General features: G+C 37.2%; 4 protein-coding genes across 7 annotated transcripts in view; 3 read left to right on the top strand and 1 right to left on the bottom strand.

Moving 5' to 3' along the window:
* LOC127947446 (probable phospholipid-transporting ATPase IM) overlaps window positions 1–355 on the bottom strand; it is a 31,383-nt gene extending 31,028 nt beyond the window's left edge. The window contains exon 1 of the mRNA XM_052544567.1: window positions 209–355. Coding sequence (XP_052400527.1) covers window positions 209–228 — 20 coding nt within the window. The 5' untranslated portion in view covers window positions 229–355. The remainder of the gene's footprint in view (window positions 1–208) is intronic.
* A 481-nt stretch (window positions 356–836) lies between these two features.
* On the top strand, window positions 837–8,579 carry LOC127947001 (sulfide:quinone oxidoreductase, mitochondrial-like). 2 transcript variants are annotated; one of them, XM_052543879.1, is made up of 11 exons: window positions 837–1,091; window positions 1,683–1,742; window positions 2,663–2,884; window positions 3,326–3,496; window positions 3,868–3,921; window positions 4,367–4,561; window positions 5,764–5,973; window positions 6,061–6,244; window positions 7,188–7,255; window positions 8,025–8,203; window positions 8,299–8,579. In XM_052543879.1, exons 3-11 carry the CDS (start codon window positions 2,669–2,671, stop codon window positions 8,354–8,356), a joined length of 1,335 nt encoding a protein of 444 aa, XP_052399839.1. In that variant the 5' UTR covers window positions 837–1,091; window positions 1,683–1,742; window positions 2,663–2,668; the 3' UTR covers window positions 8,357–8,579. The 2 variants fall into 2 exon arrangements, with proteins under 2 accessions (XP_052399839.1, XP_052399840.1); XM_052543880.1 differs by having other exon boundaries at window positions 844–1,091; window positions 1,698–1,742.
* Window positions 8,580–8,761: 182 nt separating this feature from the next.
* LOC127947000 (CTD small phosphatase-like protein 2-A) lies at window positions 8,762–21,532 on the top strand. 2 transcript variants are annotated; one of them, XM_052543878.1, is made up of 14 exons: window positions 8,762–8,982; window positions 10,588–10,745; window positions 10,838–11,049; window positions 11,130–11,268; window positions 14,682–14,828; window positions 15,822–16,040; window positions 16,140–16,227; window positions 16,311–16,422; window positions 16,504–16,590; window positions 16,684–16,746; window positions 18,747–18,826; window positions 19,011–19,137; window positions 19,224–19,319; window positions 20,314–21,532. In XM_052543878.1, the coding sequence occupies exons 3-14, from the start codon at window positions 10,861–10,863 to the stop codon at window positions 20,377–20,379; spliced, it is 1,413 nt and encodes a 470-aa protein (XP_052399838.1). In that variant the 5' UTR covers window positions 8,762–8,982; window positions 10,588–10,745; window positions 10,838–10,860; the 3' UTR covers window positions 20,380–21,532. The 2 variants fall into 2 exon arrangements, with proteins under 2 accessions (XP_052399838.1, XP_052399837.1); XM_052543877.1 differs by lacking the exon at window positions 10,588–10,745 and having other exon boundaries at window positions 8,771–8,982.
* Window positions 21,533–22,799: 1,267 nt separating this feature from the next.
* LOC127946935 (S phase cyclin A-associated protein in the endoplasmic reticulum-like) overlaps window positions 22,800–23,249 on the top strand; it is a 105,265-nt gene continuing 104,815 nt past the window's right edge. The window contains exon 1 of one of the 2 annotated variants that reach the window (XM_052543762.1): window positions 22,800–23,134. In XM_052543762.1, the coding sequence (XP_052399722.1) occupies window positions 22,961–23,134 (174 nt within the window). In that variant the 5' untranslated portion in view covers window positions 22,800–22,960. The remainder of the gene's footprint in view (window positions 23,135–23,249) is intronic. The other variant, XM_052543764.1, reaches the window with a different exon arrangement.

Raw genomic sequence — 23,249 nt, 5'->3', positions numbered from 1 at the left:
TAGTAATTGGCACAAACAGTGGATGTAAAATAAGATCGATTATTTTAAGAAATTGAAATGATCTTATATATATAATATTTACTATAGAATGCAATAAGGCAATACTATCCAACCGAAAAACATAATGTCATAATGCTGTAACGCACATCTCTCATAACTGCGCTCTTTCAATACAAACAACGATCCATCATAAACAACAAACACTTACCGAAAACATGCTCCATCCATTCATCTATGGCTCTGCTACGGAGACATGGTACGGTAACATGTCCATGAAAAATTAAGACGAGAAAAGAAAACACCTCACAGTTGCCTAAATCTCCCTCCTCTTCACTCGAGCACGAGCTCTGTCAAGCACGCGCGCACGCGCACAAACGGCCGTTATCACAGGTTACAACCAAGACGTGTATATATATATATATATATATATATATATATATATATATATATATATATATATATATATATAATAAAATAATATATAATTGACAAGTGTAGTAAATATATATAACTGTATTGTAAATAACTGTAAATACTATAATTTTGCCGTATATAACGTTAATGATATAGTTAACGTTACATGCTGTAATATTGAAACCAAAGTAACTCCGAGTATTCATAAAACAGTAGAATTCGTGTGATCCATTACTATTTTTGTTTGTTTAAAAAACTATCATAACATTAAATAACTTACTCTATCTGAGATTAAATTAATTAGTATGTTTAATTGAGATTGTGTTGTTTTCTTGGTGCTCTGAGTGCGGTAATAAATCATGTAATCTGTGATAATAATGCAGCAGCTTTGAGGGAAACGCAATAGCGCCACCCTCTGGACGATCACAGAGGCATCACATGAACTTGTGTTTGCGTGCTCTGGACGTGCGTGCGAAGTTCTTACGCATGACGTACGAACTGTTACTCTTAAAACATGCGTGGGGGGCTGTAAAATCATCATCTGGATGAAAAGAGATTTATGAAATTGCATCAGTGACCGAATTGCATCACTGACTGTCGAATAATAAAGTTCGCACGTCTAACAGAGCTGAACCAGGAAAACAGACCGCAGCTCTACTGTAACAGTTACAGCGCGGGTAAGACCTTGTTTCTCTCCGATTCATAGTGTGATATGTGTCAGAAATAAGGATTTGCTGTTACAATCGTGCATAGGGGAATTATTCATCCTTATATGGTGCACATTACACGTAACGTTAGTTCTCTATTTACAGTTTGACTTGCGCTACGCATGTAGCCTACTGTATGCAGCAAACTGGAAATATAAAAACAATGATCGAAGAAGTCAAACCTGTTATGTAGTCAGCTGCATTTTATGCTTATTTGTTATTGTTAGGGATATAAATCAAGAAAGGTGTGTATTATTATGCAATGTCCTTGACAACTAGCTTGCTAGACACCATTTTGGGGCGTTTTGTCTGTATTGATAAGCTGTTGATATCCGAAATGCCTAAGGGAGGCTGTTCACCAGGTTTTGAGACGAAACAAACCTGCTGTCTAGTAGACTGCGAGACACAATGATGCCTAAGATGTTGCCTAGGTAGGCAGCTCAATAGGTTTGAGCCACATCCACACAAAATGCTAGTTTATCATGACTCAGCTTTAGTTGAACTGTCCGTCAGGTGTGTTGTGTAGGAATGACAGGACATGTTTTTGTCTGTGTACCACAGTGTTTCATCAAACAGACCTGAAGACTCAGACACACAGAGGACAGTCCTGAAAAGATAAACGTGAGTAGATACATGCAAACCTAAGATTTCTAAACACTGCCTGCTATTTGCATTCTCGACACTTTTTAAGATTAAAGTACATTTGCAATTGTATTATATTAATACAAGTAGACTAGATTACACAATTTGATTAAAAACTAGATGACACAAGTCTTGAGATAATTTTGGGAGCAACAAAAAAAGGCTTTTGAGAACATTTCATCACAACCTTGCTAAAGTTTTAAAACCTTTATTCATTTTATATGTACAGAGGTACATATTTATGTTTATATCCATAGCCACAAATTAATACATTGTATTAAATGACTCTTAATTTGTGGTTACAATGTCTGTTTTTAGATATGTCTTACATGTCATGTGCAGGTCTTCATATTTATGTGCTGTCTTTTTAAAATTATACTAGTAGAGTTAATTCTGATTAATATTAACTTCATTGACACAGTAGTTTGTTCGTCTGTGTTTTTTTGCAATTGGAGTGAAAAATTACTATTTTTTTAAAGAGAAAAATCTGCAACTTTGGTTAACTAACATCTTATTTCACAAATCAGACCCTTTTTTTTTTTTTTTTTTTTTTTTTTTGCAGTTGAGTTTATTCTCTCACAATCTGGACTTTTTTCACAATTCCGAATTTATCTCAGAATTCCAAGATACAAACTCAAAGTTGCGAAAAAAGTCAGAATTCCGAGTTTATATCTCATTATAATAATAATTCTGACTTTATTCTGTGCATTGCCAGAAAAAGTCAGAATTATTAGATAAGTCGCTATTAACTTATTTGTATTCCATAAAGTGTAAAATGTAAGAATCATTAATAAAATATACATTCTTAACACAATTGTATCTAAATCCATTCTTTATGCACTGTGGCGGCTCCAAAAGATTATTTTGGCTATAACTTGTTTGCATATTTCTGTTGGCAGGCTAGCATGGCAGGACGACTACACCCACAGCTGCTGCTGTCCAGACAGTACTGCAGAGTCTTTTCTGTCATTAACTCACAAATTCACACCAGCTCTGGGCTGGCCTCCAAGGACCACTACAAAGTTCTGGTGCTCGGTGGTGGGAGCGGTGGCATAACAATGGCCGCACGCATGAAGAGAAAGGTCGGAGCCAAAAACGTGGCCATTGTGGAGCCTAGTGAGGTAATGCTGTAGCAGTATTTATAGCTGGACTGCCCCTTTAAGAGACCACACATTGTGCCTGGCTGTTTTTGAGGCATCACGTACGTGCGCCACATGCTGGAATTCAGGTTTAACAAGTTCCTGCTTTGTTGTTCACTGTATAGACATGCACATTACCATTCAAAAGTTTTGGGATCTGTTTTGCGCTGAAGCATCACGTAACACTGAGACTGGAGTAATAGCTGCGGAAAATTCAGCTGTGCATCACAGAAATAAATTACATTTTAAAATGTATTAAACTAGAAAAAAAGATTTACGGTATTTTATATCAAATAAATGCAGCCTTGGTGAGCATGAGAAACGCATTTCATAAATATTAAGGAACCTTGTTGATCCCAAACTTTTTTTTTTTAAACATTGCCTCAGTGTTCAACCTTACATCTAATGCACTTTTGACTCCAGGTGCATTACTATCAGCCGATATGGACATTAGTTGGCGCAGGGGCCAAAAGTGTTGCATCTTCTGCACGATCAACAGCGAGTGTGATTCCATCCGGGGTGACGTGGGTCAAGTCCAAAGTGGCAGAATTCGATCCTGAGAACAACACTGTCCACACAGACTCTGGGAAAAAGGTATTAAGGTTCATTTTTAGGTATTAATGTGTCCCAGAGTGGCATGTGTTGTGAAAGAGCGGTGCTTTTCTGCATAGGGTTAGCATAAAAAAACAAAACAAGAGTCTTTTGTAAAGGGCTTTAATATTGCTGGGAAATTTAGTGGTTTCAGTTATGTTGCGTAATATGGCATTGTAGATTTATATTGAACCATAAAGGTGTGTCATTATAAAGTAATCAGCTGATATGAAGCCTGATATGAAGTTACATGAACATATTTTGATACTGGAAGGAATATCGTGGTATTATTGTTCAGTTGCCATATGATCTGGAACTCAACCCAGCTTTAGTTCTTTTTAGTATGTAATTTTTTTATTTTTTTCTTCTCTCAGATTTCCTATGATTATCTGATTGTAGCTCTTGGCCTGGAGCTGCACTATGAAAAGGTATGTTATGAATGGCATTGCTAAACGTAATTTCTAGTTTTCCACTTTGGTATGCAGGATGTGAAACCATAACTGTATGTAGTGAATGTTTTAAGAGGAAGCATTCTTGGCTTTTGCAGTTTTATTGTTAACTCAGCGTGGGTGTGGCGTTATTGCCATATCCGTTCAGAGGAATTTTTCCAATCATAATGTCATGTTAATTACATTTGTCTATCAGACTTGGTACCAAAGTTCAAGTTAAATAAAATTTCTAACTTTGTTCTAGGTTTGGATTTTATGGTCATACATGTATATGCATAGAAATATGAATCTGTATCTGTTTTCACAGAGTGAAACGTGGAACAAGATAACTCTGAATTAATAAAAACCAAGTTAAAAATGATCCTGAGTTAAGAATTTCAAGTGTGATGTCGTCTCAAAGTTGATTTCCTTCTGCTAATTACAGATCAAGGGCCTACCCGAAGGCTTTGAACATCCCAAAATCGGGTCAAACTACTCCGTGAAAACAGTGGAAAAGACATGGAATGCCCTGAAGAACTTTAAGGAGGGCAATGCTTTGTTCACCTTCCCAAACACTCCCGTCAAATGTGCAGGAGCTCCTCAGAAAATCATGTATCTCTCTGATGCCTTCCTGAGAAAGGTGAAATCCCCAAAGCACGGTTACAAACATGATGGACTATGTGCTTAAATAATCACCTTTATTCATGCACTTACAAAAATGTCATGTTATTAGTACATTTTTTGGACATGTATGATGGTAATTGCATGTTTGTTGGACTAATGTCATGATATAACCGTGTTTTGGAGCATATAGTAAAACTATATATTTTGGATATACAGTATACCATGGTAATACTATGTTTGTGGACTTAAACAAGGGTAAGACCATGTTTCTGGGACATACAGTATATCATGGTGACACCTTGTTTTGTTTTGGACATGTATCATGGCAATATATAATTGTAATGCCATATTTTGTGGACAGATACAGGGGTAATACCATGTTTTTTGCCCATAACTCATGGTAATACAATGTTTTTGACCACATATCATAGTAACACCATGTGTTTCGCACATTTACCATGATAATATCATATTTTTGGGACAGAAACAAGGGTAATGCCATGTTTTTTGCCCATATATCATGGTAATACAATGTTTTTGACCACATATCATAGTAACACCATGTATTTCGCACATTTACCATGATAATACCATACTTTGTGGACAGAAACGAGGGTAATACCATGATTTTTGCCCATAACTCATGATAATACAATGTTTTTGACCAAATATCATAGTAACACCATGTATTTCGCATATTTACCATGATAATATCATATTTTTTGGACAGAAACAAGGGTAATGCCATGTTTTTTGTCCATATATCATGGTTATAGTGTTTCTGACCACATATCATAGTAACACCATGTATTTTGCATATGTACCATGATAATACCATACTTTGTGGACAGAAACAAGGGTAATACCATGTTTTTTGTCCATAAATCATGGTAATATCATCTTTCTGGTCATATATCATCGTAACGCTATGTATTTTGCACATGTACCATGATAATACCATACTTTGTGGACAGAAACGAGGGTAATGCCATGGTTTTTATATCATGGTAAAACCATGTTTTTGTTCGAGTACCATGGTAATACCATAATATTATTTAAAGTAGCTTGGAGTGCCATAAAAAAAACATGATAAATGAATATGGCAATCATTCAGTACCAGAGTATTAACATGGCACGGCTATATACATTTACAACTCAGTAATACTCAAAGAAATTACAATATTTTTTAAACAAAGTTTATTTTTTATTTTTTTTTAGACAGGAAAAAGGTCCAAAGCCAACATTATTTATAACACCTCCTTACCAGTGCTGTTTGGGGTCAAGAAATACGCCGATGCCTTGTGGGAGATTGTGAAGAAGCGGGACCTTAATGTAAACCTCAGGAACAACCTCATCGAGGTCAGGGCCGACAAACAGGAAGCTGTTTTTGAGAATCTGGACAAACCTGGGGAGACAGAGGTTTACAAGGTAGCCACTGTTAAATTCGACAAAAAACAGGTTTGGTTCTGTTAACTGTAGTTTGAGTGTCTTACGTACCCTTCATCTTGGCCACAGTATGAGATGATCCACGTTACCCCTCCGATGGGACCACCTGCAGTGCTGAAAGGCTCTTCGCTGGAAGACGAGGCCGGCTGGCTGAATGTCAATAAGTACAACCTTCAGCATAAGACTTACGCCAATGTATTTGGTATCGGAGACTGCACCAATCTACCCACATCCAAAACGGCAGCAGCAGTAGGTAAAACACTGAAAAAAGTGATTCTTTATATCCAAAATGGTTGTGAGGTTTTCTGGGAAGGGAGAACAAGATAATTCTCTGCTCATTAAACCTTTCTTTCCTAATTATCAGTAGGGCTGTAATGATTAACTGCGAGTCGGTTGAAAATCCAGTTTATATGAACGTTTGTCTGAGGGGAACTCACTGTCTTTAGAAAAGTTTAGATGATATTGTTTATTTTCAACTTGCCTCTGTATAATGCATATTAAAGTTCATAAGTGCAGGGCTGCTTTGTTTACAGCGGAAACCAAGGAAACGCTTTAAGCGCCGCCTGGTGGCAGAGAGTGAATCTGCATCTCATTCAACTCATCTGCTGTTTCTGTTTCATACAGATTTTTTTTATGTAGGCCTATAGTTTCTCAAAACAGAAGTAAAACCATTATATAAAAAACTGCTTATGTTGCATGTATGCATGTATCTAAAATGCAGTGGTTGCCTCTCATTTTAAATGCAATGAGCACAGATAAGTTTTTTATTTGAGTTACTTGTTATAACTTTTTTATTTAGTTTTTTTATTTACATTATATTATTTTTTTTTCTTACAAATAAAAACAATGGAAGCAATCAAAACCAACAAAAGACCAAAAATTTGCGAGTGCTACATTAGTATATTATAGTGTTATATTTCAGTTTCACAAAGAAACGTGCAGTCTTTTGTCCAAGCAATCATAAAAGGACACATTTAATTTTGAATTTGTCTTAAATATCATTTTGTTAGAAAAATCGTGAATCGATTCATATCATGACTTGAGTGAATTGTTACATCCCTACTCATTATACAGGTCTAGAACCTGTTTTAGTCATTTTCCACCATTAATTAGTAGTTACTTTCAACAAGCTGATTTTCCTGAGAGAGCTATTGGTGCCTTTTTTACTGAAATCATCTGTCTATGATCTTCCACAGCTGCTCAGTCTGCAGTACTCGACCGAACTGTCAGCAGAATCCTGAAGAAACAGACGCCGGATAAGTCAGTAAGTATGTTTAAGGATAAACATGGATGTGGTTTACCTCTGTTGAAGTGCTGTGCTGTTTTCTCCTCCAAATATCACTTGCTCATTTGCACTTGATGCCCTCTTCTTTCCTATTAAATGAAGGAGAAAAAAGCACAAATTTAAAAAACTTAGTGTGCCGCATTCAGTTCTATTATAACGTTATTTTGAAAAACAAAATTTAAGTGAAAAAGATTATTGAGATTTTTTTTTTAACACATTTTTTTCTAAAATGGCTTAAAATAGCCACTGTAGGGAAATGATTAGTCAGGATGGAGACTGCAAAAAATTGTGGCTGACATTCTGGTTCATTTGTCACACTGTACAGGAAACAAATAAGTCCAGTGCATTGTGGGATAGTTATTCCACCCAGGGAACTCAGTGTGTTGTATACTGAACAGTTTGGCAAATGTGATACTGTGTGCTTGTCCTATACATACTGAAAATATTAATAGTACGCATGTTATGCATGCCTATACAAGAAATAGTACAGGTAGTGTGGTGGCATGCTTTTACAAAAATAGCAATATTCTTTATATAACTACACAAAAAAGTAGCATGTGTGCATAAATAATACAAACATACATTCATAAATTAAATTACAGATATACTATATGATGAAAATACATAGTTGTCAATATATTAAGGATATAATATTAAATCATAAAAAAATTATGATTCAGAATAAGCAACATGTTACTTGAATGCTCATTACTAATATTAAATAGAGATTGTTTTGTGTATGTTGTAGTATGATGGCTACACCTCCTGTCCACTGGTCACCAGCTACAACACAGTGATCTTGGCAGAATTTGATTATGACGGTCAGCCGCTGGAGACCTTCCCCATAGACCAGAGCAAAGAGAGCAGGATCATGTACCACATGAAAGCTGATATCATGCCTCATCTGTATTGGCATGGACTTCTCAAGTGAGTCCAGATCGTATACTGATCACAACTTACTCTTCTGATCACAAGCCAGATATTCAGTTTTTCCTCTTCTTATTTTGTTTTTTCAAATTTAGGGGAGTTTGGGGAGGCCCAGGACCATACCGGAGAATCATGCATTTGGGAATGAAATAGAACAGACCGATATTTGGGAACAAAGCAAAAATGTATTCTTTCTCATTAATACCATTTGTTCTTTGATAGTGCTTACTTTGCTTAAGCGAATATCCAGAGATGCCTGCTTTAAAATATAGTTTGCTAGTTTTGTATAATTGCCAATTACAGTGCTATAGAATACTTGTGGCTATGGCAATATCCATGGCATGTGCTTGTGATTAAAAACACATTCTACTTCTGAGTTACTTTTTCATATGAATCAGACTGCATTTTACTTTATGAATATAAGATAAATGACAGTTTCTTCATAAGGTTTGTATATTGACTCTTTAGATAGATAGATAGATAGATAGATAGATAGATAGATAGATAGATAGATAGATAGATAGATAGAAGCTTCACTTTCGCTTATCGCACGGCCGCTTTCTTTCAGAATATATGCGCATGCGCGGTAGTGTACGGCGTCATCCGGGTCCTGCGCAAAGCTAGCTCTGAGAGGAGGCGGGAAATGGCGTCCCGAGCAGCTGTAGCAGATTTGTCTGTCGTTGTGTGACTCGCGCTCAGCGAAGAGGTGAAGTGACGGACGAACCGCTGTGGCCAGATCCACAACCAGCTCCGGATCGTGCCGTTGCGACCCTTGGCACGTAAGTGTTTGAACGGAGCATATATTGTTCGCATACATAGGAAAATGAATTTTTAACCCTACGCCACGGTCGCAGTGCTTTGAAATCTCGCGTCTTCACGCCTCGCCCCCTCCGTTTGAGAACACGCTCCTCATGAAGACGCCGCTGCGCTAATGTCTGGATCGCATCTAAACAAATATTGATTTATAAATAAAACACCATAGTATAAATAAACAAAAACGTCTCTTTGTCGTTTTCCAACGCGTGTTTACTGTATAAAAAGTCTGGTTCGCTGGAGCGCGGGTAACAAGTCATCGGTTAGCGTTAGCCGCTCATAATAAAACCCCATGGACTCAAATATTCCCCTCAATATAAGATGTGCTATTAAGATGAAAAAACTGGAGTGGGTAGATCAAAGTCGGTTGGCCAGTTTCACTTGCTACTGCTGTTAGCGATTTTATTGTTTTGATGTCAAAACCCGTCTTGTTAACTTGCGAGCGACCATTTTTAGCTCCATAATGTTGAGCGCGAAGCCGCAAACTGACAACAAACACTGAAGTAGCTCAAGCTTTTAGTTGTGTATTGTGTTGTCTGGAGAGGATAGATTTACAGCACGGTAAGTTATGTGTTAGAAATGATCGACAGGCGAATGGCAAGCTACATTTGTTTAGATTGAACAAGCGAAGCGGTGTATGAAGAAGACATGATTCACCCGCCCACTTCAAACACATCTGAAGACTTTCTCTAGTTTATATCTGCTGCACACACCAGTGCCTTCAGACAACCTTTAAAGAGCACCGTTCTCCTGTTTCTGTGTTTAATTCTCATCGTTATGACTGTAAAACATAAAATAACCTTTAATCACATGCAGTGTCACTGAAAATCAAGAAACCGTTCATTATAAAGATTTAAAATATTAATGATGTCTTTTTGTCTGGATGTGTTAGAACAGCGTGTACATCTAACACTTTTTGATGTCAATCGTTTTTTTTCAAGCTTTTATGAAAGTCATTTATTTCATGACACATTTGCATATTATATAAGTTATATAAATGTAAGCCTACTTACTGTAAGTTACATTTGTACTGTACAATCCAAAAATATATATATTTGCACTATTAGTTGCAATGCTGATATTTATGTCTTAAATTCTTGACATTCAAAGGTTCATGAAGTAAACCTAGCCACGTGTCTGCAAAAGCATGTTAAAGTAGCAGCACATGCAGAGTTGTAGTTTGTTACATTTACTGTGATGCTTTCTGAATACACTGGTTCACGAGCTGCTAATGTGAACAGGTGCCTGCACTTTGCTGTGAAACATTTAATTCTTAATGCAAAGTCATAATTGCATGCCTGTGTGTGTGTGTCTATATATATATATATATATATATAGACACACACACACACACCATTGATCTTGTTGGAGCATGTGATTGTTCACTACACTAATTCCAAAATGTATTACTGAACAACTATTCCAAGTAGTTTATTTCACAAATCCCATACGCAAAACCATCTTTGTCAAGGTTTGCAACCAGGTTTAACCCATCATAGTCACTAGTTATGGTGATATAATTCCCCATTGAGTTGGTGATGATTTCCCCATCTTTTTTGGCACTCTCAAAGAAAGCCCGTAGGGTGCTGTGGAGACCTTTCTTGTCAGTGGCACCAGGGGACAGATCCGATTGTTTTCCTTGAGTTGCCGTGACTGATCTCTGCAATGGAATTTCTCAAGAGCCGTGTTGGCAGCTGAATATGTGGCATTCAGTGTTATTAATGTAACGGTGATGAAACTTATGCAAATACACACGGTGAAGCTCTGTGAATTATTTTTTTTTTTTTTAAATGGTTGTTTAACTGTTTGTGTCTTTCCCAGTCTTACATGTGACTTTCGGGACAATGAGGCTGAGAGTGCGTAAGGCATCTCAGCAGCGGAGCGCCATCCCCCCGTCCGCCCGGACCGCCAAGACCAAGAGGAAGCACTCCGAGGTGGAACACACTCTGTCCTCCGAAGACGCCAAGATGCAGAAGCGAGACACGGGCATTTTCTCCACCATCAAACGGTTCATCAGAGGCAATGCTGTCAAGGTTAGGATTTGAACTTGGGTTTTGTCCACTTTGTGGAGTCAAAAGTTTGGTTTGGTTTCAGCTGTGTTTCTTAATGTCAGGTGGAGCAGTGCACTCCTGCTAAGAGAAGCCGTGTAGACTGCGATTCGGACAGTGATCTGATCACATCCACTCCAACCGGTGGGAACCTGCCCAGCAGAGCAAACCCCAGAACCCGCAGGAAAGGCCCTGTCAATGGAGGTAGGAGAGCTGACCCTCACAGATAATCAGGCAAGGGATCGTTCATTCAAAAATGAATTTGTTCCAGACCTCCTATGAGTGTTTTTTTCAGTTGCTGAACCCAAATTAAAGTATTTTGAATAGGGGTGTCAATGAATCGAAATCGATCGAAATTAAGTCACAGTCTCAAACTTCGAGTTAAAAAATGGAATCGTCGATGCTGCCACGCCCCCATGTTGTATGACGGCAAATCAATGACAAAAATAACCGAGCATACAACTGATGCTGGTGCACGTGCTATATGGCTTCCGCGAGAGGAAAACTGAATCGGATGCGAAGAAACGGGAGCCCGCGAGCTCATTTCAAACTCTTGCGCGCGCGTGACATGTGCTCTGTGCGCAATAAAAGCCCTCGCGCGCGCATGCTCATTCCCCACATCCTCGCGCTCGATCATCTCACCTCTGCTCGCGTGAACAATTTTATTTTTGTCAGTCGTGGGGCGGGGCTTGCTGTTTTAGTTGTTATCTCAAATGTTATTGGTTATTCCCCTTTTCCTAAAGTCAGTATTCGACGCCTGTTAGAAAATGATTAATAATTCACTTGACTTGACCCATGACTTCATCAGTGGACCAGATACATGTGAGTAATCATTTCTTTAGCTTGTTTAATTTATTTTTGTCTTCAATGTAATTTAATGCATTGTTTATAGAGTAGATCTTTTGTAGATACTTGATTAACTGGAATTCTTCTGATTGCTAGTGATTGCAGTCTTGTAATAAAGATACACATATTTTACAGACTGTAATGATGCACAGACACACACACACACACACACACACACACACACACACATATATATATATATATATATATATATATATATATATATATATATATAAATCTAAATCTAAATGAATGACAGTGAAGTGTTTAACAAGTGTTTTATCTTTAATCTTTTAAATAGATACATCGTAATATTTGAAGGTTAGTTTAGTCATTTTTTATTGTTTTTGTTTGTTTTGTTGTGAACTTGAATGTCATCTTTTGTGAAGAAGACTGCACTTACAACAGAGAAACTGGATGGCAGTTTATTTTAAGTTTTCAATTGACTAAAGATATAAGTTATTGTTACATTATGTTGTTAATAAAAGTTTTAAATTTGACAATGTAGTGTGGTACATTGCAAACAAAGGTCAGATATAATATTGCATAAAAGTCTAGTTTGAAAAATGACAATCTGTGCTTTAAAAAGAATAAATGTAAAAATCGAGAATCGAATCGAACCGTGAGCTTAGAATCGAAAATGCAATCGAATCGAGGATTTGGAGAATCGTGACACCCCTAATTTTGAAGAATATGGTAACCAAACAGCTGCCAGTAGCCGTTAACTTCCATCATATGTAAAGAAGGCTACCGTCAACTGTTTGATTACCAGCGTTCTTTAAAATATCTTATATCATATCTGGGGGTGGGCGATAGGGTGCTCCGATCACGATCGGCCGATCATTAATGCGCATTTCGTCAGTAAAGCCGGTTTTTCTAATCAGCGGTTAATTCCATCAGGTGCGTGATTTCACATTGAGCAGCTGTTACTACACAGAGCCGTTGTTAATAGAGAAGCGCAAATCCGCTTCATTTTAAGCGTTTATTGGCCCATCTTCTCAGTTAACAACGGCTCTGTGTAGTAACAGCTGCTCTATGTGAAATCAGGCACCTGATGGAATTAACCGCTGATTAGAAAAACCGGCTTTACTGACGAGATGCGCATTAATGATCGGCCGATCGTGATCGGAGCACCCCTAGTGGGCGATATATATCGCATGCGGTTGTCACGCGCATTACATCAGTAAAGCCGGTTCCCTGATAAGCGGTAAATCGGCATCACCTGCTTTCAAATGGAGCGGCATTCAATAGACAGAACTAGGGCTGTGCGATATGGTGAAAATATCTAATTGCAATTTAAAAAAAAATAAATTGACATATTGCGATTTTAAATTTGCAAAGTCAAGCCCCAGCTAAATATTGTCAAAAATGTGAAGCACAGTATCATTACCCTGCTGAGAAAAAACAATTCTTACAGTTTCCATTAAACCATTACAAAATTCCTTTTTGTTTTTAGCAGTATTGTTCTATTGGTTGCCATCTGCCCGGTTACATCCCACCAATAGAATCCATCAAATAGACACCATTATAGTTTAGATTAAAACCAATACAATTCCCATTATAACTCTGAAATCCATTCAGTTTTCAATTGGGGTTTGGGAGGGGTTCTATATATTTTAATTCATTTTACAAATTTTTATTTTTTCAGCAGGCAAGATTATAAAGGTATAACTACTTTTACAGAAATAACTTCTTTCCAGTGAATTATTTCAGTATTATATCAGTAATTATTTTATGTTTATAAATAAAGAACTGTATTTCTTTAGTCAATTATTAAAGTATTACATATGTTACACTGTATTTGGGATTTTAAGAACAAGTGGAAAATGAATATTTCATTTCATCCAAGTGAAATTTGCAAGCAGTTAGATTGAATTTGCAATCATTTTAAATGCGGAGCCAGGCGCGAGCTGACACAGGTTGCACGCATGCGTCAAGCCTCATCCATACTGGCAGATGCACTCGTGCAGATTTGCGGTGCAGTGGGGAAGAGAGGAGCGAGTATGAGAAGCATTCAGAGACCGGCTGTGTGTGCGCTCTTCTGAATTGGCAATAGCAAACATGCAATAGGAGATGCTCTCGATGCATTGTGACGCAGCTCTTGCAAAATACCTTTTTTGTGCGTTGTCTGTCATTTCGATGCTTAAGTTACATAACATATTTCTATTTACTATTGAGCTGACCCCGTTTTTTTTTTTTTAATGGTGGGCGTTTAGCAGTTGGCTAGAGCAGAGCTGATTGGGGAGAACGGAGGTGCCCTTATTCTGTTGGTTAGTAAGACTGTCACTCAAGGGTACACATTGCAGACTTTTGCGATTAGCAAATCGCAACGTCTCAAATCGCGATTTCAATTCGATTTCGATTAATCGCACATCCGTAGACAGAACCGTAGTTCACTGACAAGCTACGCAATATCACGTTCATTATCGAAGGTAATTCATCTGCAGAAATGAACGTGATATTGCGTAGCTTGTCAGTGATTTACGGCTCTATTAAATGCCGCTCCATTTGAAAGCAGGTCATGGCGATTTACCGCTAATCAGGGAACCAGCTTTACTGATGAAATGCGCATGACAAACGCATGCGACATATCACACATCCCTAATCTTATGTATAGAAACTCATACGGGCTTTAGACAACTTGAGGGTGAGTAATTGATGATACAATTTTGGGATAAACTTTTGATATATGTGAATTAAACCTTGTGAGTAGAAATGCCGACTGCCAGCGTCCTCTTGGTGTTGATTGTTTCTCTTTTTCTTCTGCTCAGATACCATGACAGGTCAGAGTAAGCCAGTGAAGCCCAACGGGAAGCTGGAGGTGCAGACAGAAACTCTGGGCAGTCCTCCCCGCACCACCCTCCTGGGAACCATCTTCTCTCCTGTTTTTAGCTTCTTCTCACCCGCCAACAAAAACTGTAAGGAACTGTGATCTCAGCTGATGAACGTGTGCACCTAACTGACACTGAGAGACTGATGTCACATTAAAATGTAGTTAGTTCCACCTATTCAATCGCCTATGATCACATTTAAATACATCATGAACTTAACAATGACCGTATTTAATTTATTTACACACATTCCTGGGGCTGGATTTACAAAACATAAAAATAGTTCTTTTTAACTGCCAAAATTTAAGGATGATCTTATGGAACATCTTAAAAGTGTTCTGAAGAGATTCCTTTGAAATTCAGAATTATTTTTTTTCATCAGCAAATCTTAGAATTGCCGGATAATCAGCACTGACTTAATGCTGGCTAATTTAACACGTTACAGCAATAACAACACTTGAAGATAAATTTGGAAAAGTGTATTTTTCATTGGGAAACAATGATGCTCTGAAAAAGCCTTTCTTGATGAGTATTTTTTGCCTCTCTATTCTGATCTGAATTAGAAATGTCAGATATGGGAGTAACATTGGCTGTAAATATTTTTTCACTCACATGACCATAAAACCAGACCAAGACCTTCAGAAGTCGCATTGAAATGCCTAAATAAATGTATTACTAATCAGAAATTAAGTTTTGATATATTTACAGTAGGAAATTTACAAAATATCTTCATGGAACATAATCTTTACTTGATATCTTAATGATTTTTGGCATAGAAGACAAATCGATAATTTTGGCCCATAACATGTTTTTTTGGCTATTGCTAAAAATATACCCCAGCGATTTAAGACTGGTTTTGAGCACCAGGGTAACATTTAGGACTAGTATTTTTGTCACGATATAGCAGAATTAAAATGATACAGCAGCCTGAACCAGAGCAACTGCTGTCTGAGAACTTCTTACCTGAACCTAGTGAACCAAAACAGTGCATTTACCCACAAAATTGCAGTGTTTTTGTTCATTCTGAGCTCTTTCTGATTTCATCACCCTGTTAAACCGACTCTGTCTCTTGTCCTCCAGCGACGGCGGGCTCAGATTCCCCGGGGCAGGCGGTGGAGGCCGAGGAGATCGTGAAACAGCTGGACATGGAGCAGCTCGAGGAAACCCCGACCAGTACCACCACAGACAACCGAGACATGACCTTTGACCCCTCACTAAACCCTAGACCGCTGCCTCACATAGACACCTCGGTAGAGGAAGGAGAGATCATCACAGAGGCTGATATGCCACCACTTACTGGTGAGTGTCTGGGATGGGTTTCTTTCTCTTTTTTACTTTATTTGTATAGCTGTTCCACTATTTGAAGGTGACAATCCTCATATTTTCTCTCTGGGTTAGCTGTAGGATCCAACAGCAGTTATCCGGATGTCCCGCCATCACCTCCAGCAGAAGGGACTTACGAAGAGGACTGGGAAGTTTTTGACCCGTGAGCCAAATTTTTCATCATCATCGTCTAAATATGATCAGTTTAGCCACATGCTTGTGTGCTAACTTGCCTCTGTCTTCCAGTTATTTCTTCATCAAACACGTGCCACCCTTGTCTGAAGAGCAGCTGACCCGTAAGCCTGCGCTCCCTCTGAAAACCAGGAGCACACCTGAGTTCTCTCTCGTCCTGGACCTAGTAAGTTGCCGCCCATCATTAGTCTTAGCTGATTAATGCAAGCAGTTTTTGATGCAAAAATGAAGGTGCCTTTGTTTTTAGGATGAGACTTTGGTCCACTGCAGCCTGAATGAATTGGAGGATGCAGCCTTGACCTTCCCTGTGCTTTTCCAAGATGTCATTTACCAGGTACAAAATAATTCAAGTTTTGTACTTATTTTTTTATTTTACCCACAGGTTTGTTTGTACTTCTAAAAGTGATTTGCTCTTTTATTCCTTAAGGTGTACGTCCGGTTACGGCCATTCTTTAGAGAATTTCTGGAACGCATGTCTCAAATGTATGAGGTGAGTGAGTTTTTTTTTTTAGTTTTTTTTTTTATATTTATAAAATTTTTGTTTTGTTTATTATACCATAATGCAGCTAGCATGCTAATTTAAATCATTTTATTTATTTTTGAGGTTGTAAAATTAATGTTCAGCAAAACACACGCAAATGTGTGTCCCACTACTTTATTACTTAAAGGCACACATCCAATAAAATGTCAATTAATATCTAACAAAAAACTGCACATCAGAAGTACCTTGTATTCAATAAATCAAGCACTACAATCTGTTGAACTGGTTGGAGTCCTTATTATAGATTTTTTTTTTTTTTATGTTTTGAACCGGCTTATTTTAATTTGTTTAATTTTAAGTAAATGTTATGTGCTTTTTTTTTTTTGTAGTTTTAGTGTTTTTTTTTTTTTTTTTTTTTTTTATACGGTTTAGATTTCATTTATTATTATTTCTGTTTTAGTTTATTTATTTTCAGGAAACTGTTTTAGTCCTTTGACTTGAACCTATTTCAGTTTGTTACCAGTGCAACATTTATGAATTGTTCAATGTTTTCAACATTTACTTTATTTCAAATAAAATTGTTTTAGATTTATTCAATGATAATAAAAAAAAATTGTGGAGTCCCATATTTTGTATGCAACCCCTTCCACTTTACACCAATTACCACCATTTATATCGGTTACCAAACTTGTTGATCAAAGGGTTTTATTTATATATATATATATATATATATATATATATATATATATATATATATATATATATATATATATATATATATATATTTTTTTTTTTTTTTTTTTTTTTTAATTAACATGTTAAATAAGCTTCCCATAACTTCAAACCAGTGATTGGTGCCAGTTATCTGACTATTTCTAAGTGACGTTTTGTTTTGTCTGTTTCATTTTTGTTTTCAGACAAATCAGACATGTCTTAGATTTTTGATTAATAAAAAAATTGAATGAGTCCTCAGCTATTGGTCCTTCATGTTCGTGTTCAGTTCTGCTTTTATTTTCTAACTCTTAACACCTGTTTCACATATAATCCGTCTGCAGTCCGTGTCTGCTACTGATCCGCGTCAGTTTAAGCCACAAGAAACAACAATTGTCCTTTATTTTGATATCAAATCATGTAAAAAAATAAATAAAACAAATCCAAAAAGTTTTTCAGCATTTTGATACTCTTTCATCACAGAACAGTAACAATCTTTCACAGACATATTTAAATTCAAATATAAACAACGTATTACTCATGCATTTGACTGCTAGGTTTTTATAATAAGTTGCTGAAACAAGCTGCAACACATTTAAACACAACATTAGCCTACTTTTCTTGTAAGAATATCACAAACATTTAAAATTAAAACTCACCACTGACAGAAACAGTCGACTCTCGTGCCTTTTACATTTAAATCTTTATTACACACAATCCAACGGGTCTTAAATAACTTTGTTTTTCTGCCTCTAATAAAGTGGATATATAATGTTGCCTTGTTTCTCTAAAGTTGACCTTTTCTTGTTTTAAATCGAGCCAAAACTCATGTGTTGCGTGTGAAACACATTAGGCTTTAATTAGTATACATTTATTGTGAAATTACTGCATTTCCATGTCAATCCATGTTCATTTTTACTGCGAACAATGCGCTGTCACTTTAATTCAGCGCATGCAGCACAGCAAAAATAGACTCTGTACGTAAACGATCGCCGCACTGCTCCTGGAACGCACTGACGGACCTCGAACGCGTGCAGTGTGAACGCTGGAATCCGTTAACATGGGTGCGTAAAAAAATACGCAACTCATACGCACCGCAGACGGAGTATGTGTGATACAGGCGTAATGAATATCCTGCCAGTGATGTGGTCTACTGCTTTCACTTGTTTTTGACACTTTAATTTAGACTGAATAAGCACTTTTGCAATACAATCATTATATCTGCACTGTTTGAACTGACGTTAAAGCAGACTTGAGTTACAACTGGCATTAATGACGTAGTCTTGAATTATCCGCAGATTATCCTCTTTACTGCTTCCAAGAAGGTGTATGCTGACAAGCTGCTGAACATCCTGGATCCTAAAAAACAGCTGGTTAGGTCAGTTCTCAAGCAGGTGTCAACTCAGTATAACAAGTGACTTTTAATGGCATTAAAGCTGCATGTTTCCTTTTCCACTAATAGTGTGCAATATTGTTGGGAACAGATGCATGTCTGGATTCTCATGTTGTTAGATGTTTAAGGTGAGTATTAAGCTCATAATGTCTTTGCTCTGGTGTTTCAGGCACAGATTGTTTCGCGAACACTGCGTATGCGTCCAAGGCAACTACATCAAAGACCTTAACATCCTCGGGAGAGATCTCTCCAAGACGGTGATCATAGACAACTCACCTCAGGCTTTTGCCTACCAGGTTTGTCAAGCCGCCTTGAGTTTCAGCTCCATTGAAGTGGTGAGTTATTAGTATGTAAAGCTCAGGATGTGCTCCTCTCATTGCAGCTTTCCAACGGGATCCCCATTGAGAGTTGGTTCGTGGACAAGAATGACAATGAGCTCCTAAAGCTGGTGCCGTTTTTGGAGAAGCTGGTAGAACTGGTACGTTCGCCTAGTCTCTTGTTTGTGCTGCTTTTGAAAGATAATGTGCTTTTATATAATTTGTTTTTAGAAATATTTGTTCTATACTAGTTTAATCTTTGGAGACAAATATTTAGTTTTTTATGATTTCTTTGTAATTTAGTAGAAATTTAAAAAAATTATATTAAAAAAAATCTATTATTTTAATGACTCAAACACAGTCTGTGACACAGAACAAAACCGGTCTTCTTTGGCCTCAATGGAAAACATATTTACACTGTCTATAGTGCACTACATGTCATTCACCATAAAGAAAATACTAACTCGTAGGGCTGCACGAATTGCATAATTGTCAATTACTCCCTTGAAATTGTAATTGCGATTATTTGTAACAATTTACACTGAATGTAGTTTATATACCATTGTTTGATGCAACTGCATACCGTATTTTTATATGAAAAAAAACCCCAGCTGAAAACACTCTTAGTGCTTTTTTGTAGTATTATGCTTCAAATGTCAACTATACATCGGATTGGTTTCTTCTTTAAATTATAAAAAAGTTAAAATATTTATGGTATTATAATGCTTTACTAAAATTAAAAAATGGGAAAAACCCTAAAGATAACATGGACTTTGTGGACTTTGAACGATTCTGAAATTGTGGCATCCGTAACTAATCGCGATTAGAAATGTGATTAATTGTGCAGCTCTACTAACTTGTATTCTAGAGACCGTTTGATGAGAAGCTAAATTATTATCTTGTAAATGCTAATTTTGTCATCATTTTGGAGCACACAGATAACCTTAAGGCTAACATAGTCATACTAAAAGCCAAAAAACTTAATTTTACGGGGACTTTACCTTGTCTTAATTTAAAGACTGTTTTTGTTTGTTTTTGTTTTTTACATCAGGCAAAACATTTGAAATTATGCAGTTCACCTTTAAGTTCAAAATAATTTTAGGCTTTGTCTAAGGTGTCATTTTTGTTGACGTGGCATGTTTGTGTTTGTTCCAGAACGAGGACGTTCGGCCACACATAAGAGAGCGATTTCGCCTGCATGATCTTCTTCCCCCGGACTGAATGTCGCAGCGGAAAAACATTTCTTGCCAACCTGACTGTTTTTAAGCAGTTGGGAATTTACACCATGGGGAAAGGAGAATTTGCCACAGACTCTTTGCCATAAGGATTTTATCTACAGACCTGCCTACACAGGCGTTCTTTTATGTGGGGTGGGAGGGAGGATTGTGGGGCTCTGGACGAATGTTTTAAAACAAATGACTTGATGTATGCATACGTTTTCTAGACACACACATTTCTGGAACCGAAGGCGAGGCTGAGAAGATCAGTTTTGATTGGTCGTCTGTCTCGGCTCTAGGGTGGAGTTTATGCCTGATTTAGACTTTAAGGTAAAGCGCTGTGCAGAAGTGGACTCGCGTCACTCCTTTTGGTGCTCAGAGGGACCCTCTGCCCTTCCAGGCCACTGACTTTTACTTCAACGAGAATGACCTGTTGGATATAAATATATAAAACATGAATATATACATTCAGCTATGTGTGTATATGTATATATAACATTTGTACATATATATTTTTTCCCGTCAAGTTTGTAAAACACGACTTGCCTTTTGGTTATAATTCATTATGCATTCCTTTTTAGTTCAAGGTCTTTTTTCATAGACGAGCTGGCTTTTTATTAATTTTTTTTACTGTAGATTTTATGTATATTTAATGGCTTATCCGTTATGCGTTTTTTTTTCGTAATCCGGTGAAATGTAATCCAATATCCGGTCACATCCCATATGGAAAACAACAGAAATGCTCATTTGTAAATTTCAGTCTTGCTTCTCTGTCTGTAGTTGTGGCTTTCGGTTACTGACCGCTTACTACCGTCTGTCCTAATTTGGAGATTTTAACTTTCTGTTCTTAGATTGTTTTTCTAAACGAGTGTAGATGAAATGTAATGCTTTAAATTGCTTTTCTGTAGAAAAACAATAATGCTTTGTCTCTTTCTGAACTGTCCGGTAAGTGTAGCACCAGCACATGAACTAGCTTGAATCACTGCATCTCTGCTGTATTTCCGGTTTTCCCACTCGTCCCGCTTGGGAAACTGTTTTAGGAGTTATCATGTACAGCTCTACCTACCTCTGAAGGGTAGACCTTCCGTTTCATTCAGTGTTACCCAAATGTTTTTTTATTTCCACGGACAATAATACATGATTTTAATGTACAAGAATAGTTTGAATTGGTTTTTCTTTGTTATTTGGGATGAAAGCATCACATGTGGCCTTGATTAGTTCATTTTATCCTGATCAGATGAATGTTTTCAGATCGAACTATAAGCTCATCATCACACTCACAGTACATATGACTGATGATTTTTATTGTTTTAGAGGAAATGAGACTTCAACTGAGAAATTAGGATTTTGGGGGGATTTTTAATAGCAATGTCTGACGTTTTTGAGAGAATTGGTCAGATTTAACCTCTGGCAGCTCTTGGCAGCTTCTGTTATGGGAATAAAAACATGCTGTCAATGGATCCGTTATCTAGATTTGAATATAAAAAATGCAGTGGATGAAATGAGCAACACAGCAAATGTCTGTTTGTGAATGACGTGGACCTTGTTAAAGATAGCCGTAAATGCAATGAATGTATTTCAGTGAAGCTTTTGCAGCGCACATGGAGCAACAAGAAAACATGTTTAACCTTTTAACATTTTTTCAGATCATGTATAATTTCATATGCATGTGCTTTTCCTGAAATGGTCATATAAATATTTGTATTTCATGTAGCTTAGGGTATTAAAAAAAACAACAGCGGTTAATCACTGAAAACAACATGCTGAAGAATTCAGAACTGTTTGCTGTTTTTGCACATTGTTGCATTTTTACTTGTACCTGTTTAAACGTTTTTCTCATTTTAAAATTAATTTCAAAGAAATGTCAGGTTCTTGGATATATATTTCTAATTGTAGATATAATGGTTAGATTTAAAGGTGAATAAAGGTAATTTAATGCATGCTTTAAATGAAAAAATTTAAATTCATCTACAAAAAAAAAAAAACTTGATGTACAATTTTATATTGTTTATTAAAGTAAACCATACAAAATATATATTTTACATTACAATACATACTGATTTAGGCCTAAAAGTCAGTCTCATAATTCAATGTTTGTATTTAATAATATTACATGTGAGATTTTATGGTTAATTGGCAATCTGCTATTCAACTGTTATGATGATTATAATATTATGATACTTTATTGATTTTACATGTCACATCTTGCACGTGATATGGCATCCACCATTCAGTTTAGGATTTAAAGTTAAAACTAATTTTACAGGTTGTTTTGCTAATTACGTGGTGTTAGTCAGTGGTCGATCGTAACATGTTCTCAATATTATGAAGAAAAAAAAAATGTAGTATTTATTTAAGGAACCCTACTTTTGGCGGGAACTGTCGCTCTGTGGTTACAGTGTTGACGGTTGGCGGAGGTGGAGTCGGTAACGGTCCTCCTGTCCAGCGGGGGGCGTCGCAGTCTCTCTGCGTCCTGTTCGATCCGTGAGCGCTCAGTGTAAAAGAGGAGGAGGCCTGTTTAATTTCTCACCCTCTGGTTGCGAAGTCCGTGTCCTGCTCCAAGACGCTCGTTTAACATCGGGCTCATGTCGAAGGACGGCCGGTACGAGGCGCGCCGCCGCGGCGGGGGTCAGCAGCACCGGCTCGGGCTCAGACTGGCTCAGAGCGGGGACGGCAGAGACAGGTCGGCCAGCAACAGCTCTGGGTCCTCTCACGGAGGAGGCAAAGGCAAGAATACGCCCATCAACATCGCCCTAAAGGTAACGAACAACAGCTGTCTCAAAACATCGCGAGCTGTCTACTTAAAAGCATGTTTGTTCTTCATAGGCTTTCATCAGGCAGCTGTCACAGTTACTGAGTTACTATGCGAACAGT

This window comes from Carassius gibelio, chromosome A25, assembly GCF_023724105.1.
Source record: "Carassius gibelio isolate Cgi1373 ecotype wild population from Czech Republic chromosome A25, carGib1.2-hapl.c, whole genome shotgun sequence".
Taxonomy (NCBI): domain Eukaryota; kingdom Metazoa; phylum Chordata; class Actinopteri; order Cypriniformes; family Cyprinidae; genus Carassius; species Carassius gibelio.
Note: the sequence above shows the minus strand (reverse complement) of the source record. Positions and strands in the feature narration are given on the sequence as shown.

Bases quoted from the DNA above. Each gene is read 5' to 3' on its own strand.
- LOC127947001 (XM_052543879.1), top strand. From the start codon at position 2,669: ATGGCAGGACGACTACACCCACAGCTGCTGCTGTCCAGACAGTACTGC. The intron at 6,245-7,187 runs GTAAAACACTGA...GATCTTCCACAG, and splicing joins CAAAACGGCAGCAGCAGTAG to CTGCTCAGTCTGCAGTACTC. The intron at 7,256-8,024 runs GTAAGTATGTTT...TGTATGTTGTAG, and splicing joins AACAGACGCCGGATAAGTCA to TATGATGGCTACACCTCCTG.
- LOC127947000 (XM_052543878.1), top strand. From the start codon at position 10,861: ATGAGGCTGAGAGTGCGTAAGGCATCTCAGCAGCGGAGCGCCATCCCC. The intron at 16,228-16,310 runs GTGAGCCAAATT...TCTGTCTTCCAG, and splicing joins GACTGGGAAGTTTTTGACCC to TTATTTCTTCATCAAACACG. The intron at 16,747-18,746 runs GTGAGTGAGTTT...AATTATCCGCAG, and splicing joins GCATGTCTCAAATGTATGAG to ATTATCCTCTTTACTGCTTC.